Source organism: Cyprinus carpio, chromosome B22 (genome assembly GCF_018340385.1).
Source record: "Cyprinus carpio isolate SPL01 chromosome B22, ASM1834038v1, whole genome shotgun sequence".
Classification (NCBI taxonomy): Eukaryota; Metazoa; Chordata; class Actinopteri; order Cypriniformes; family Cyprinidae; genus Cyprinus; species Cyprinus carpio.
Window position 1 is genome coordinate 24,730,421 of NC_056618.1, and position 16,191 is coordinate 24,746,611.

Consider the following 16,191-nt stretch of genomic DNA (forward strand, 5'->3'; position numbering starts at 1 on the left):
CGATTCATTCAACAGGTCTGCGATACATATATCGATTTCTTCAGATTGAAATAACAAGAAACAATATATTATATATATATATATATATATATAATACCATGTGAAAGCTTGTTTCAAACCCATACAAAAAATGTTTTTTTTAGGTTTTGATACCATGTGAATGCTGGGTTCAAGCTCTTTCCAAAACTGTTTTTATAAAACTTTTCAGGATTTTCATCTCTGGATGTGAAATAGTCCACTATGATTTTCAGGAATGGATTTTTTGAGAAAAAACTGATTTAAAGTGAGACTGGTTTCATTTTAAGGGATTAACGAGAGCTGTCTGTCAGGAGCGCTATACTTAATCATTACACAAACAGACTAACGTTACCCGGAAGAGGATAACAGTTTTATATTGTTTATCATGGGTATAGTCTCTGAACTTTTAATCACCCTTTGTTTGTTTAGATAGCACGAATAGTGTACCTTGTGGTTTGCATTTAGAAAAAAGCGAGCGTAGCGCAACTGTTCGCAGTCCATTATATCTTCTTTTAAGGCACTGACATCACCAAGATTGAGCAGACTGAGACGAGCAAGATCATCTCTGGACCACAAAAACACCATAACATCTTCTTTTAAGGCACTGACATCACCAAGATTGAGCAGACTGAGACGAGCAAGATCGTAAGCAGCTAACGTTACTTCAGACTGCGTTGTTCTCTTCCACTCCGCCATTTTGATAGGTTAATTGTTTTTGTGGTGTTAAGAGAAAGCACCTCTGCAGCGAGTTCTTAACATAAGAGAAAGTCATTTATGCTTGCTGCAATAAGTTGCTATTTTACTGCCCTTAACAAGTGAATTTTGCCAAGATATTTTCGGAGATGTTAGACAAGATGTTATAGAATAATAATTTAATGAAAACCTAATTTTGACAAAAAAAATTGACATTCGACCCGTCCCAGCGCAAAATCTGACAAGTTTTCCCACATCGCGTCACATATATATATACACTGAACAAAATTATAAAAGCAACACTTTTGTTTTTGCCCCCATTTTTTTTATTGTGGTACCATTTTTCATGAGCTGAACTCAAAGATTTAAGACTTTTTCTATGTATACGAAAGGCCTATTTCTCTCAACTATTGTTCACAAATCTGTCTAAATCTGTGTTAGTGAGCACTTCTCCTTTGCCCGAGATAATCCATCCACCTCACAGGTGTGGCATATCAAGATTATACAGCATGATTATTGCACAGGTGTGCCTTATGCTGGCCACAATAAAAGGCCACTCTAAAATGTGCAGTTTTATCACACAGCACAATGCCATCAGATGTCACAAGTTTTGAGGGAGCGTGCAATGGGCATGGATAGAAGGAATGTCCACCAGAGCGGTTGCCTGTGAATTGAATATTCATTTCTCTGCCATAAGCCATCTCCAAAGGCATTTCAGAGAATTTGGCAGTACATCCAACCGGCCTCACAACTGCAGACCATGTGTAACCACACCAGCCCAGGACCTCCACATCCAGCATCTTCACCTCCAAGATCGTCTGAGACCAGCCACCCGGACAGCTGCTGCAGATGATAGTTTGCATAACCAAAAGAATTTCTGCACAAACTGTCAGAGACCGTCTCAGGGAGGATCATCTGCATGCTCGTCATCCTCATCGGGGTCTCGATCTGACTGCAGTTCGTTGTCGTAACCGACTTTAGTGGGCAAATGCTCACATTTGATGGCGTCTGGCACTCTGGAGAGGTGTTCTCTTCAGACCAGACAGCGTGTATGGCGCCGTGTGGTTGAGCGGTTTGCTGATGTCATCGTTGTGGATCGAGTGGCCCATGGTGGCAGTGGGATTATGGTATGGGTAGGCGTATGTTATGGACAACAACAATACAGGTGCATTTTATTGATGCCATTTTGAATGCACCGAGATACCATGACGAGATCCTGAGGCCCATTGTTGTGCCATTCATCCACGAACGTCACCTCCAAGTTGCAGCATGATAATGCACGGCCCCATGTTGCAAGGATCTGTACACAATTGTGTACAGCAGCTGTGGCCTTATGGTTAGAGATTTGGACTTATAACCCGAAGGTCGCAGGTTTGAGTCTCAGTGCTGGCAGGAGTTGTAGGTGGAGGGGAGTTTATAACAGCGTTTTCTTCCACCCTCAATACTCATGGCTGAAGTGCCCTTGAGCAAGGCACTGAACCCCCAGTTGCTCCCCGGGCGCTGGATATATAGCTGCCCACTGCTCCGGGTGTGTGTTCACGGTGTGTTCACTTCTCACTGCTGTGTGTGTGCACTTGGATGGGTTAAATGCAGAGCACCAATTCAAAGTATGGGTCACCATACTTGGCAGATGTCATGACTTTCACTTTCACTTCACTTTTACTTTCACTTTCACTTCACTTCACAATTCCTGAAAGCTGAAAACATCCCAGTTCTTGCATGGCCAGCATACTCACTGGACATGTCACCCATTGAGCATGTTTGGGATGCTCTGGATTGGTGTATACGACAGCGTGTTCCAGTTCCTGCCAATATCCAGCAACCTCACACAGCCACTGAAGAGGAGTGGAGCAACATTCCACAATCAACAACCTGATCAACTCTATGTGAAGGAGATGTTGCACTGCGTGAGGCACATGGTGGTCACACCAGATACTGACTGGTTTTCGGTTTTGCACACCTGTGCAATAATAATGCTGTATAATCAGCATCTTGATATGCCACACCTGTGAGGTGGATGGATTATCTCGGCAAAGGAGAAGTGCTCACTAACACATGTGAGCAATATTTGAGAGAAATAGACCTTTTGTATACATAGAAAAAGTTTTAGATCTTTGAGTTCAGCTCATGAAAAATGGGGGCAAAAACCAAAAGTGTTGTTTATAATTTTGTTCAGCGTGTGTGTGTATATATGTATGTATATATGTGTGTATATGTATTTATTTTTTTAACAGTGGAACAAAAAGCACAATTTTATGCTTTAAAATTAGAAGTAAAATTTTCTCAAATTAAAAATAATCAAGTACAGCAACAGTGTAAATGTACTTTGTTACTGTCCACCACTGCATAAGATCATACATATGCTGCTGGAGATGTATTATGACACCGTTATCTGATAGTCATCTGGTTCTTCTTTATTTTCTTTCAGTGAGAAGCTTTGAAAACATGTCTACAGCTGTGGTGGATCTAAATGTCCCAAGCATTGGGAAGACCTGGGATCACCGTGCTCTACCTATGAATTCTCTCCCTTCCTGGGTGTAATGGCCCATACAGTTTAATTTGATATTTTTATAAGCTAATTTGTAACACTGGTGCCAGCGGATTCTAAACTCAGACATGTAATATAATGCATCATGTTATTGCTGTTTTGAAAATTACAGCAGCTCATTTAAAGACTTAGTAAATTTAGAATCACGGAAAGCATGGCTTAAAGGCATGCTATGATTTTTACAAAGTAATACTGCCTTTACTAAGTTGTAATGAAATGTAAAGTGCAGCGTTTTACATTGGGTGACCTAAACCCTTGCTGCACAGTGATGTGGGTTGCAAGAACCTCTTGAGAATTACTCCATGAATTTTATGAATTCTACTCTAAACATTGAGTAACATTCCTAATCATTATGTTTTCTGAATTAAAATTCCTAAATGATGTTGGTTTTTCGTTGCATTCCATTTTGAACGAATGATAAGTCAGTTGGCATTGCAAAGGGAAATTGAATTCTAGCACTGAAATATTTCAGGTGTCAAGAGTTTACACTGCTTTAGTGATGTAGTTGAATGGATTATCAATTATTTTAATATGGAAAAAAAAATTGTGGTGGGAAAAAAAGATAATAAAGTCTGGCCAGAATCTGGCCAGAATTTACATAACTATTTCACGTTTTCTTTTATTTTTTAGATGATTCCATTACATTATTCACATTAGAGTTTTACATTTACCAAAAAAAAAATAAAATTTCCCAAAACTAAAGAAAAAAAAAGGGAGTGTTCCCTTAATCAAAAAAAATAAAAATACATCTTATACATTTTAAATTTTATCCTATTGGAATTACAATTTTTTTAATATATCCGATTAACAAAATTTTCCTTAAACCTTCTCTTACGGAATCCAGTTTTCTTACGAATGCGAGTCAAAATTTAAAAAAGATTAATAAATCACAAATCTGTCAAAAAAATGCATTTTTAAAGTACTGAAATAAAATAAACTTTATATCCAATTTCATAATAGAATACAGTTTCACTAAAAAACAATTTCTATACATATCTTATTCAATAATCACCGTTATATTAAATTATAAACAATAATCTAAATAAAAAAGGAATTTAAAAAAAAAAGGCGGTTATATAATTAAATTTAATGGAGTCTGAGGCCATCATTCACTCTTCATTTTTGTTTCACCTAAGAAAGTAAGTCACACGAGTTTGGAATAACATGTCGGTGAGTAAATTATGACAATTTTGGAATTTTTATTTTAGTGTGAACTATCCCTTTAAGTAGGTTTTTCGACAGATTAAAAAGAGACATTGGAGTCTTTCTGACCCCAGATCTTAATTTCTACCTCATTTCCAATTAAAACTATAGTTCTAACCGTTATGAATTCACAGTTCTTAACCATTGCTGCACGCTTTGTTTAGGCTCTGCTGGTTAAATAGGTCACAGCATCGCTCGCGTGCGCCGCGGAGAGGCGTCCGCGTGCTCTGCCGCTGTCACAGCATCGCTCGCGTGCGCCGCTTGGGCCGTGACGTCACGGGAGTAGCTCTCCTCGCGGCGGCGGTGCTGAACAAGATGGCTGTGCGTCGCGTTACGAGCGGCTGAAAAAAAACAGCGCTAATAATCACACATAGCCCGACTAACAGCGGTTTACGTCGAGAGGGTGGCTAGAAACACCCTCGGGTCGAGTAATCTGGACGGTTCGGAATAGCAGCTGCTGTTGTTTTTGTATATTTTGCGGTAGAGTATGATAAAGGGAAGGGGAGGTTTCTCAACGTAAAAAAAATCCATACTTCGTTTTAATAGCAGTGTCATTATCTAAAATAACGCAAAGGGACGAGAATAATAATACATAGAGAGATGTCACTGCTGTGTGTTGGAGGTAAGTAGTCTACGTTATTTCATGCATGGATGCTTTACTTAAACCAGCTTTTGGTTATGTATAATATAGCCTACATGAATTGTTTATATTTAGTTTTATTAAGAGTTATTTATAAAAAACAAACGCTTACAAGCCAATCCATCTAATAAAACATTTGATTAAACTGCATAGTTTACAATCGCGTGCATGCTTTTCAATCTAATCAGTGATCAATAATCGGTTACATATTCGTCCCCTATGGAGTTTAATGGTATTATTGGTTTGTATTCATGCAAATGAAGCTGAACTGTAAGGTTACAGTATGAAATGTAAGGTAGGAGTGTCCCCTCTGTGCAATGGCTCTTTTATTATTATTATTATTATATATATATATATATTTTTTTTTTTTTTAGCTTAATAACTTACTCTTTTATTGCTGTATGGGTCTAGTTATTTAATAAAATGTGAATCCACCCCATATATAAACACAATAAATAACCACTAGTGATTTCCATTGAAAATCAAAATGTAAATCCACCCCGTGTTTTAAATGCAGCCAGGAATCAGGGGTGTGTTCCCTTGATATTCCAAATGGAGCCTTAGTTTGCTCCCCTGCTCAGATGGGATCTGCTTTGATGTATAATAAACCAACTTATAAAAATATTTACAAAATATATTTTAAAATAACAACCAACCACAATAACCTCATTAAACAAACACAACCAAACATGTCTAAAATACTTTGCTGTTATGGCTATCCACATTTATTAAATGACCTAGTAGCATATATATTTTTGTATAAAATAAAATCCAACATTTTTTTTGAATCATCATGTGGTGTAAATTTATAGATGGAGAGATGTATAAATCAGGGGTCTTCAGCATTTTTCAGGACCCTTTTGTGGATAGAGGGACGGATATCTGTAGCATACTGTATGAAATTAAGTGATGCATTTTAATATTACTATATTGTAATGATATTTTCGCATATTACATGCTTCCATAACAAAGCCATTAAAAACCATTATTGATGTACAGATACATTTTAATTTCTAAATATTTATATTCATTATTTAATTTTCAGTTTTAATATTAAAAGTTGAGACAATGAGACATTTAGCTGAACTTTCGTTTCTTATCTTACAGAAATTTTTAATGTTACAAATTAAGCACATTGACGTTCAGCTGAATGTTCGTTTCTTAACTACCTGTGGTTGCATTTATTTAATGTTAAAAATGTAACACAAATTTGTGATATTTTAATATTAAAAATGAGGCACAATGAGATATGTATAGCTGAACTTTAATTTCTTAAATTAAGCTTTGGTTGTTTTAGTGTTAAAAATGTAAAACATTTTAATACTTTAATATTAAAAATTAGGCGTAATGACACATTTAGCTGAACATTGTTTAAGTTTGCCTGTGGTTGCGGTTATTTTAATGTTAAAAAATTAACAAAAATTGTGTGGTATTTTAAAAATAAAATGAGGCACAACGAGACACTTAGGTTTTTTTTTTTTCTTTTTTTTCCCCCCAGTTTTTCTTTTGTCTAAAGTAACAATTGCAGTATTTTAGTATTTACAATTAAGCACAATGACACCTTAATTTATTAATTTTAGCTTTGGTTGCAATTATTTTAATGTTAGCATTTGTAATGTATGTTATGTTTCATATTCTTTCATATATTATGTAGAAATCAACATTAACCAAGATAATAAATGCAATAAATGCTGTAAAATTATACTTCATTGTTAGTTCATGTTAACTATTAAGTTAACATAATGCAACCTAGATTTTAGATTTTTTTTTTATATCAGGGACTGAGGGTATGAATAGTGGCTCCCTGGAAATACATGGTGCAAATCTTTGGCTAAATGTCTTTCATATGCACTTAATGTTAGCCTTTTTGATCTGCAGTTTGCACTGGATCACTTACCCATGTTCACTTGCCTTGCTCAGTTTCTTGATTGCCATTTAACACAAGATGACATGCAAATCAGATTGGTCTGTTGTAGAAGAACTGTTGTAGGAGCCTCAGAATTCTAAACGATACTGTAAGCCGTGTTTCTTTGAACACATCCCACACAGACGTTCTGATCCATGGCACGTCTGCCACCACTCTGCAATTAAACAGGCAGCGGATTCACAACCAGCGTCCGAATGTGACAGTGCGTGTGTGGGTTTGTGTCACATAGACTGGCATCATTCTTGGCAGTAACCTGAGCAGATGTACAGTACGGCTTGCCTAATTCCTGCTGGATGTGTTTTGATGATGTCGAAAGTCTTGGATTCCTGTTACATAACCATCTTTTCACCACTTTTCTGTGAATTTTAATGCATCTTTTCTAATCTCTGTTTAAAATGTCTGGTTTGTGTAAGAGGAAAGCATTCTATGCTATTAGTTCAAACCTAGTATGGCATGATTAATTATTAAAGGAATAATTGCCAAAAATATTTAACCATTCACCATTCACTTTCATTTTATGGTAAAGAGCAGCCTGGACATTCTACTAAACATCTTTTTTTGTGTGTGTTTTCCACAGTGGATTTATACAGGTTTCAAATTATGCCTTTTAATTTCTGGATGAACTCTGCCTTTAAGGAACCGGGGCCTCAACTCATTTTCATATTAATAATGGATTAGAACTGCCTGTTTAACCTCCCAGATATATGACTGAATCGTAGTTAACACTTAACAACAGTTACCATGTATAATTTAGCTCTGATAGCCTATTGAAGATGTTGTAGATTTACACAGAGGTATAAAAACTAAATAAATACAATATTTCTTTGATACATACATAACATTGAATCTAGTGGTCTAAATAGGCCAGAAACTTTAGTTCCTCAAGGACTTACTTTTAATTATTATATATTATACATTAAAAAATAAAATCATAAAACTTTATAGCATTATAGCAATATTGTTAACTTAAAAACTTAAAAAATCAAAAATCCCTTTTGTGCAAAAAATGTTACCTCAACATTCACCCTGAAGTGGTTATTTTTAGTGTCAGGATATAGCGCGCTCTGCCCTCGCTTGGCTACACAGAGCGATTAATGGAGCGCGAGAGGAAGAGGGGAAGAGATAAAGAGGCAGCACATGTGCATGCCAGCCACATGGCAGGAAGTGGTACGTGGGAGCACGAGAGAGGATACCCTGGCGGAGGTGGGTGGAGACAACGGCGAGTCGGCGACTCGTGAGCAGGATCTTCGAGTGGAGGTGCAGCGTTGATCATTTTGAGACTGTCATAACGATCAAACTTTTTCGTATCGGCCTTGCTCGTCCATTGCTGCAGCAGAACATTGCTCGAAACGCTAGTGTGTCAAGCGAGTGACGGTTATGATGAATAAGTGAATCATCATATATAGGCTACAAGCCATCACCGTTGGAAAGACGCAAAATTTTGTTTCTCAATGCCCACAGTAAAGATACACAATCAATTTAACACACTATCATTAATCCAGCCATTTCCTCAAGCACCCGAACTTCTTTAGAAATCAGAGTGAAATGTAATATGTAAATAATATGATTTACTCACTAAATCCAGCAGAAACTCGAACACAGACGTCAATACCTACTGTACATCTCATGGTGATTGACTGGCATTCTACATTTTCTTTGTAGCATTTGCATAGAGTTGGGTATTTGAAGGCTTACAGCCAATTTAAAAGCTTTGTCCAATTCATGCCAATCCCACAATGCATTGCACGAGCGTGAAGCCCGGCTTCTGTAGGAATTCATCAAAAATGCCCGCTCTGCTTCGTTCTATGCAGTGGTAACATACCGTTAAGCCCAAAGTATACTTTAGTTTTGATGTGAACACAGGCTTAAATACATGCACACTAGAAAATTTCATCAGTTTCTGCTCAATTTCTCTCTAGTTATGACCTGAAAAAAATTTCTTTGTACTTATTTAAGATAGGGCCTATAGGTCTAGACTCGGTCGCCATGATTGTTCCTGGATCAACATCTTTTGTTTATCCTGGATCAACATAACTGACCAAAAATATAGATTTCACCCAATCCCTACCCCTAAACCTAACCCTTCCCATAACTGATTTCTAAAATCAGTGTGAAATGATAGCTGAATAACAAGGGTGTAGAAGCACCTAACCCTGACTGTAAGCCTAAAACAGATATTTCCTGAAAATGGAACATGTTGTACTTGGTGAAAACCCGTTCACCGTCTGGACTCCGTAGCAGTTTTCATTGGCCAAAGATCACTCAACAGGCCATCTGACTGACAACCAATCACAGATCATTTTGTTCAATGTTATGTTTAGGGACATGATAATGTAAAGTCGGTGTCCCTACAAAAACAGACCGGCATGCATCTAATAAATGAAGAATTCAAGAATGTCTTCCTTAGTCGTCAAGAGTCTATGCCGTGAACTTCACATACTTTTGAAAATCCAGCGTTTAGTTGATCCTGATAAAGAGCTTGTTGTCAAAGTTGTAAATATAATGACCATAAAAGAACATTGAAGAATTAAAGAACTCCTGAAAATCCTGCATAATTCAGTTGCAGATGAACTAGATTTTACTTAATATCAGAAAGGCTATGATTTATTCAAACCCACAAAATCCCACTCAGAGTCATCCTGGAGCGAAAGAAAACACCCACTACTGTTGGCAAACTCCACTCCATACCATACCACACACAAACTCTCATCTGGAGCTACTAGCACTCTTGAAACACCACAAATTTCCGTGTTTTGGATGATAGTGTCCTCGTTAGGCTTCCTAATTACTGTAGCTTAAACAACAAGAATTCCTTAATAAATACTATCAAAAACAATCACATCCAACCAAACAAATCATGCTGATTAACTACAACCAAACAAATACAACAGACCACCCAGGTAGACTATAGTGCCAAACCAACATTCCCCCTTCTCAGCATGAAACTGATGTTCAATTTACTCCAAGCATTTAAGTGAAGATTTGCAGTGTGCTGGCAAACAGGCAAATGCAATACGATTGTTTCAATTTGTTTGTTTGTATTTTTATTTTTTTTATTTTTTTTGTGATATTATCATTTTTTTAAAAAGAAAAAAAAAATTACCTCTGACTCATATACTTTACATTTGGTATAACTTAGAGCTACTCTCAGGTGTTGAAAGTGTCAACCAGTAAGCGTTTAAAGGAAGTGAGAAATTCTGCACTGAATTTAAAGAGGAACGCTGACTTGTGAAGGATTAAAGTGGAAGGCTCAGAATTATTTTAAGGTCCCCTTAACTCGAGGATGCTTCTACCCACTCTGAATAGGGGAATATGAATTATGAATGAGGTCGTTGACGTCACTCGGCTTTAAAAGGAGCTCAGTTGGAGAATTTTTTTTTTTTTTTTTTCAGATTTCCCCTAAGCATAACTGACAGTGACTGCCTCTCTAGACCTCTCTGCAGTTTCATAACCACTCAAATTGCTCATAATCTGCAAAGAGAAACTCGTTTCCTGGAGAGTTTGTACTGTTGCCAAGCTCTGTGTTTCTTTTGTTGGATGACATAATGGTTTTAAAGGCTTTCATAAAGTAGTTCTCTTTAATAACACCTTTAAAAAGGTACTGTGGTGCTACCATGGTACAGTGATAGAATCAGATGATTACAGGATATTTTGATATCAGGTAAACTTACATTCACCTTATACTGTGGTAATGAATGATTATCATATTTATTTACCATGGTACCACCATGCAAAATGGTACATATAAAAAAAAAATCCAGTACCATGAGACAGTGTCCAAAACCGTGGTAGCACCATAGTACTTTTTTTTTTTTTTTTTTTGGCTTGTTCAGACATTGCAGTACCATGAGGTCCAAAAAAAAAAAAGTGAATTGCCTTCCCACTAATTGAAAATCCCTACAAAACTGGAGTCTAGCCTTGAGGAATCCTTGTTGCACAAATGCAAATATGCTGACATTGAATCTGAAATGTGCTGCCTGATATGTAAATTGTGATTATTTTTAATACCTATGATTATCACTTATTTACATACACGGCTCTCTCTATTACAGTGAAGAAAGCCAAGCTCGATGGACCTCAAGGTAAGCCTGAAGTCTCACTGTAACTAGCTTTCCACAATATCCTTTTGTATTTTTTTTCCCTGCAACATCCTATTAAATGAACTGGTATTTCTGTGCAGAGAAATTCAACACGTACGTGTCACTGAAGGTTCAGAATGTGAAAAGCACCACCATAGCCGTGCGAGGCAGTCAGCCATGTTGGGAACAGGACTTCATGTTGTGAGTTCCTCTTCTCTTTCTCTTAGCAGAATGAAGAATGGCTAGAAACATGCTGATGCAAATATTTGGCCAGTGCATTCCAAGCACAGGGTCCCATTGCACATACTTAATGTATGTGCCCTAGTGGCAATGCTGAGAATACTATGTCCTGAGAACTTGAGAGCTTGTGTAGCTAGAAACATTGGCATTCACTAACTTGCATAGAGTATATTTCGAGGCTTACAACTGAGATGACAAGAGCCTTGATGAAGGAGCTATTTCTGTTTTCTCATGTAACAGTTTTTATTCCCTTGGTAGTGGCAGTCAGGTAGTACACCTAATGGTTCCACCCCCAATGGCCCAAATGTTGCTTAGCACTGATTGCAATAAATCTTGTCTTCTAAACTTAAGATGTTATGTAACTTAATATGTGTTGTGGTTGTCCTAAAAGACTAGATACAGTAAAGGAGCAGACATAAAACATTTAAATAGTGGAGTTCGTTAAGTACAATAAAAGCCATTATTAATACGCGTACTTGGGGTTATGGACTAGTTCTAAATAAATGATACCTCAAATTTAGACACTTCAAAAAGCCTTGGATGAGCTTCTGCAAGCACCCAGAACACATAAGAATCTGCATGGCTTGTCATAGCAATCACTTTGGAAGCCACCCAGAACACCCTAGTAACCACCAAGCAACCAGTTAGAATAACTCAGCAACACACTTGCATTTACTCACAAACAAGAAATTGATTTTGCACCGGCAAGCACAACTCAGATTTTGTTCAGAATATAAATGTCTAATACATACATTTAGAAGCTTTTGAGACACTGGGAGCAGTGTAAATGGACAACCAAGAATATTATAGAAGCATCTAGTCGACACTGCAGAATTCTTTTCCAACCTCATCTTGAGTCATCTATAAGACAGATGTGCTTCAGCATCTCTGTATCTTGCTGTGTGATGTGTAATGCAGCACCACCACTGTCCCCAAGATTAGCCTCCGTGGTCTGTAAGAAAGATTGGTTTTGATATCAAAGTTGAGGCAATTATTAGGATTTGATGCGGCTTTAGAGACTGTAGTCCTGTGGAGCTTCACTTGGAGTGTCACTGGAGGCAGTGGCAGGCACAGAGGGATGTCCGGAGGGCTGAATCCCCTGACCCTTTTATCCAATCTACTGTAGGTGCCCCGGAACACGATTTCTAAACTAGTCAGGCAGTTTCTCCACAGTATTTCAGAAATGTGTTTTTTGTGTGGTCTTAGGTCTCTTTATATTTAATGTGAGTTTATTAACTGAAGATATATGAAACATAACAGAGTGTAGTCTCCATTTCATTATACAACACATGAATCTCTCTCTCCATCTCTCTGTTTCTCAATACTACCCTTCAATTCATCTTTCAGTGAGATTAACAGGCTGGATCTGGGCCTGACAGTGGAGGTATGGAACAAAGGACTGATCTGGGACACCATGGTTGGCACATTGTGGATCCCTTTGAGCAACATTCGACAGTCGAACGAGGTACAGCCCAGATGGCCGGCCTGGCCCCCAACAGCTTGCAGCTTTCCTCACCCACTGAAGAGCTATATGTGTAGATCTGTAGCTGATGCCTGGCATTGGCTCTCATTGCAAACATGTTGCAGAAACTATTCCCTGTAAGACCCTATATGATAATATTTCTTAATATTTCTTACCAGTTTAAATATATTTTATGAACCAGCACCAGTGGAATTGGTTTCTGCAGTGTTTGTCATAAAATGTTATAAGCACAGCCCCCATGGAGCAATCTGAGATTAAGTGGCTTGTTAAATGAATTGGGCGGTGCTTTTTAACATTCGCCTTTTATAGGGTTCAAACTTGCAATCCTTTGGTTACCAGCAAAGATCTATAAGCCTAAGCTAAATTACCCTGAACAGGTAGAGTTGTATACCTTGGTAGTTAAGCCAAACCAAATATACAGACAAAAACATGACTCTGATGGCAGTGCTTTTTTTACTCTGGTGTTGTAGGAAGGTCCAGGACAATGGCTGACTTTAGACTCTCAGTCATTATGGCTGAGAATGAGATCTGCGGCACCAAGGATCCCACGTTCCATCGAGTTCTTTTGGATACACGTTTCGAGCTCCCATTAGGTGTTCTTGCTGTTTTATTGCTTTCTCCAATACTGTATTAGGTCCACTTTGTAATAAGTTTTAATGCTAACTCATAGTTTTCATACTTCCAGATATACCAGAGGAGGAAGCTCGATACTGGGCCAAGAAACTGGAGCAGCTAAATGCCATGAGGGACCAAATGCAAAAACTCCACACTAACATACATTCTTGTTGTCTTTACAGTACTCCCCAGACCCTAACAGCATAATATTCACTCATCCTACTCAACCACAGAACTTTATTTTTTTACTTTGCCAGAGCAACAAATAACACTTCAAAATAAAAACACCTACCCAAACAAAAATCCTTGCCATACTCATTAATCATTACACATACAATTTGCAGTACACATACCAGGAGGAGCATGAGAGACCACTTTCAATGCCATCAACTCAGTGCTGTGAGCTTTCAAGCGCTACTCACACTCACACTATAAATTACATGGCCCCTTGGTAGGTTGATGTGTGCAGAACCTCATTAGAGGACCAGTCACCCCATCAACAGCTACAATATGAGAATGCTTTATCTCTGAGCACTAGATGGATGGCTTAGCATCATGGTCCATAGAGATTTCCTGGATAGTATTCAGCAATATCTCAAGCATGGGTGGGTTAAGGAGGAGCGGGAAGCTTTGGCTTGCCAACAGGCTACTTTTTATTACTTCACATCAGAGCTATAAACCATTAGCACTTAGTGTGCATGGGCAAGGTCACTCCAAGACATCCAAATTTTCGTCCATGTCACACCTGGTAGCTTCTAAACCTAGATTTATAATAAGATGCTTGTTCATGGTCACACAGAGGTATTTGTCCAAAAATATGTATTTTCATCACTGACTTTTTGGACTGCTTTTAATTTTTGTGTTGACTCATTGTTCACATAGGTAACTGGAGTCTATGGGGGGACCAGCAAAGTAAGTAATCTTTGTTTGATGAGTTTTAAAAAACTGCATAATACTTTCATTGATACTTACCGAAGTATGATGGGTATGGTTTTGGTCCTGGAACATTTCTACTTAAAAAAGAATCAGATATTACGGTTTATAAACACATTTTGCATGTAAAATCTGCACTTGCTTTTCAGATGATGATCCAGACAGTGCTGTGGACGACCGAGACAGTGATTACCGCAGCGAAACCAGCAACAGCATCCCGCCTCCATTCTACACCACTTCTCAGCCCAATGCATCCTTGCACCAATACCCCATCCGTCACATGCACCATGGCTCCCGCTACAACGACATGAATGACTATGACTATGATAACCAGAGAGCCATTAGGTAAATTGTCCCAATTCCTTGTTGTAATGTATTTGCTAATGCTAGTAACTTTAGCATCTATCAGTTAGTAAAAGTGTTCACTGTGTCTGTGCGGCTTTCCTCTGTTCTTATTCCTATTCATTGGTGAAAGTATACAAGCCTTGGATGAGCATTCATTGTACACACTTCATGGGTTTGGAGCCACACTAGTGCCACTCTGTTATATGAATGCAACATTTTCCCTCAATTGGTCATTTTGGCCCAACTTCACTTCAAAACAAGCTTTTATTTCCTGTACATTTTGTCTTACAAAAGGGATATTCATCCGGCATTCTTGCATTGCATGCTGGAGACTTTATGCTCGGAGACACTTGCCTTATCCCAAATGGCACCTGAATTTCCTTCTCCAAGTCATTTTACCACATAAAATGTTGGATAATATTCCCTTAAGATATTTTTACCAAAAGTAGGCATAGCTGCCTCAGAGCAGCTTGTGAGCAGACTTTGGAAACATAAAATGTCAAATGGGCCACCCTACAGTCTCATGGACTTTACAGATGCGTGCAAGCAAAGGCCACAAGACTGCAAATCAACATCAAGGGCGCCATCTGGGACAGGGTTCCTTTCCTTTATAAAGTCTTACAAATGGATAGATCCTGAGCCCAAAGTGATGCTTTTGATACAAGTCTCTTAGCAGCTGGTTAACCATTTCCTTAAGTTGGGTCATTTTCCATCCAATGTGACCTGATGAGGTGAGATGAAAAAACAAATAAGGAAAAAGACATTACTCATGCTCCTCCTCTTCCTGCCTCCCCCTTCCCTCTCACCAGACACTATGATAGTTTAGACTCCGCCACCAACGGCCGCAGCGATCTCGATTCAGCTTCTGGCTCAAGCAGGCGGACCAGCCGCCAGTACTCCTTAGACAGTAGGCACTCGCTCTCTGATAGGTGGGTCTCCGTAGCTCCTACACCTCCACCCTCTTCCACCTCCTCCTCCTGCTCTTCTTCCTGCTCCAGCCTGTGATTCCGTCCCGCTGTGATGATGTCGTGGAATTGGACTTGTCTGGTCCTGTGGTCCTCGCTATGCTTGCCATGCATGCGCACCAATCCTTCTTTTACATACATGGTCTATTGATATATATACATATATCTATACCTCTTTGTATATGTATCTATGTCCTCTATCACGACTACTATGTAACTGTTAATGACCTGTCACGTGTTATTAGGTAACCAACCCGTAAGTCTCAGAAGCTTTTTCTTGTGTCTTCTGTACCGTGTAATCTGAAATTGGTGCAATTGCCAATGGGGGTCCACTGAGTCTGTTTTTTTGTCTTTTTTTTTCTGAAGTCTGTTATTTACTCGCTACATGCCTGACAGAGTTAGAGAATAACGTTGTAATTCCAAAAGCCTAGTGTGCACTAATTACATAGCCTTTAGACACACTAGGCTGTGTGTGGGCAGCAGGCAGGACCATGTCGATGGC

At 38.4% G+C, this 16,191-nt stretch overlaps 1 protein-coding gene across 1 annotated transcript in view; it reads left to right on the forward strand.

Moving 5' to 3' along the window:
• Positions 1-4,728: 4,728 nt before the first annotated feature.
• Positions 4,729-16,191, forward strand: part of unc13a (unc-13 homolog A (C. elegans)) — a 40,706-nt gene continuing 29,243 nt past the window's right edge. Inside the window, 10 exon segments of the mRNA XM_042749998.1 lie at positions 4,729-5,084; positions 11,082-11,111; positions 11,210-11,309; positions 12,696-12,813; positions 13,302-13,335; positions 13,338-13,424; positions 13,517-13,584; positions 13,782-13,845; positions 14,329-14,358; positions 14,529-14,724. Of these exon segments, the coding sequence (XP_042605932.1) occupies positions 5,063-5,084; positions 11,082-11,111; positions 11,210-11,309; positions 12,696-12,813; positions 13,302-13,335; positions 13,338-13,424; positions 13,517-13,584; positions 13,782-13,845; positions 14,329-14,358; positions 14,529-14,724 (749 nt within the window). The 5' untranslated portion in view covers positions 4,729-5,062.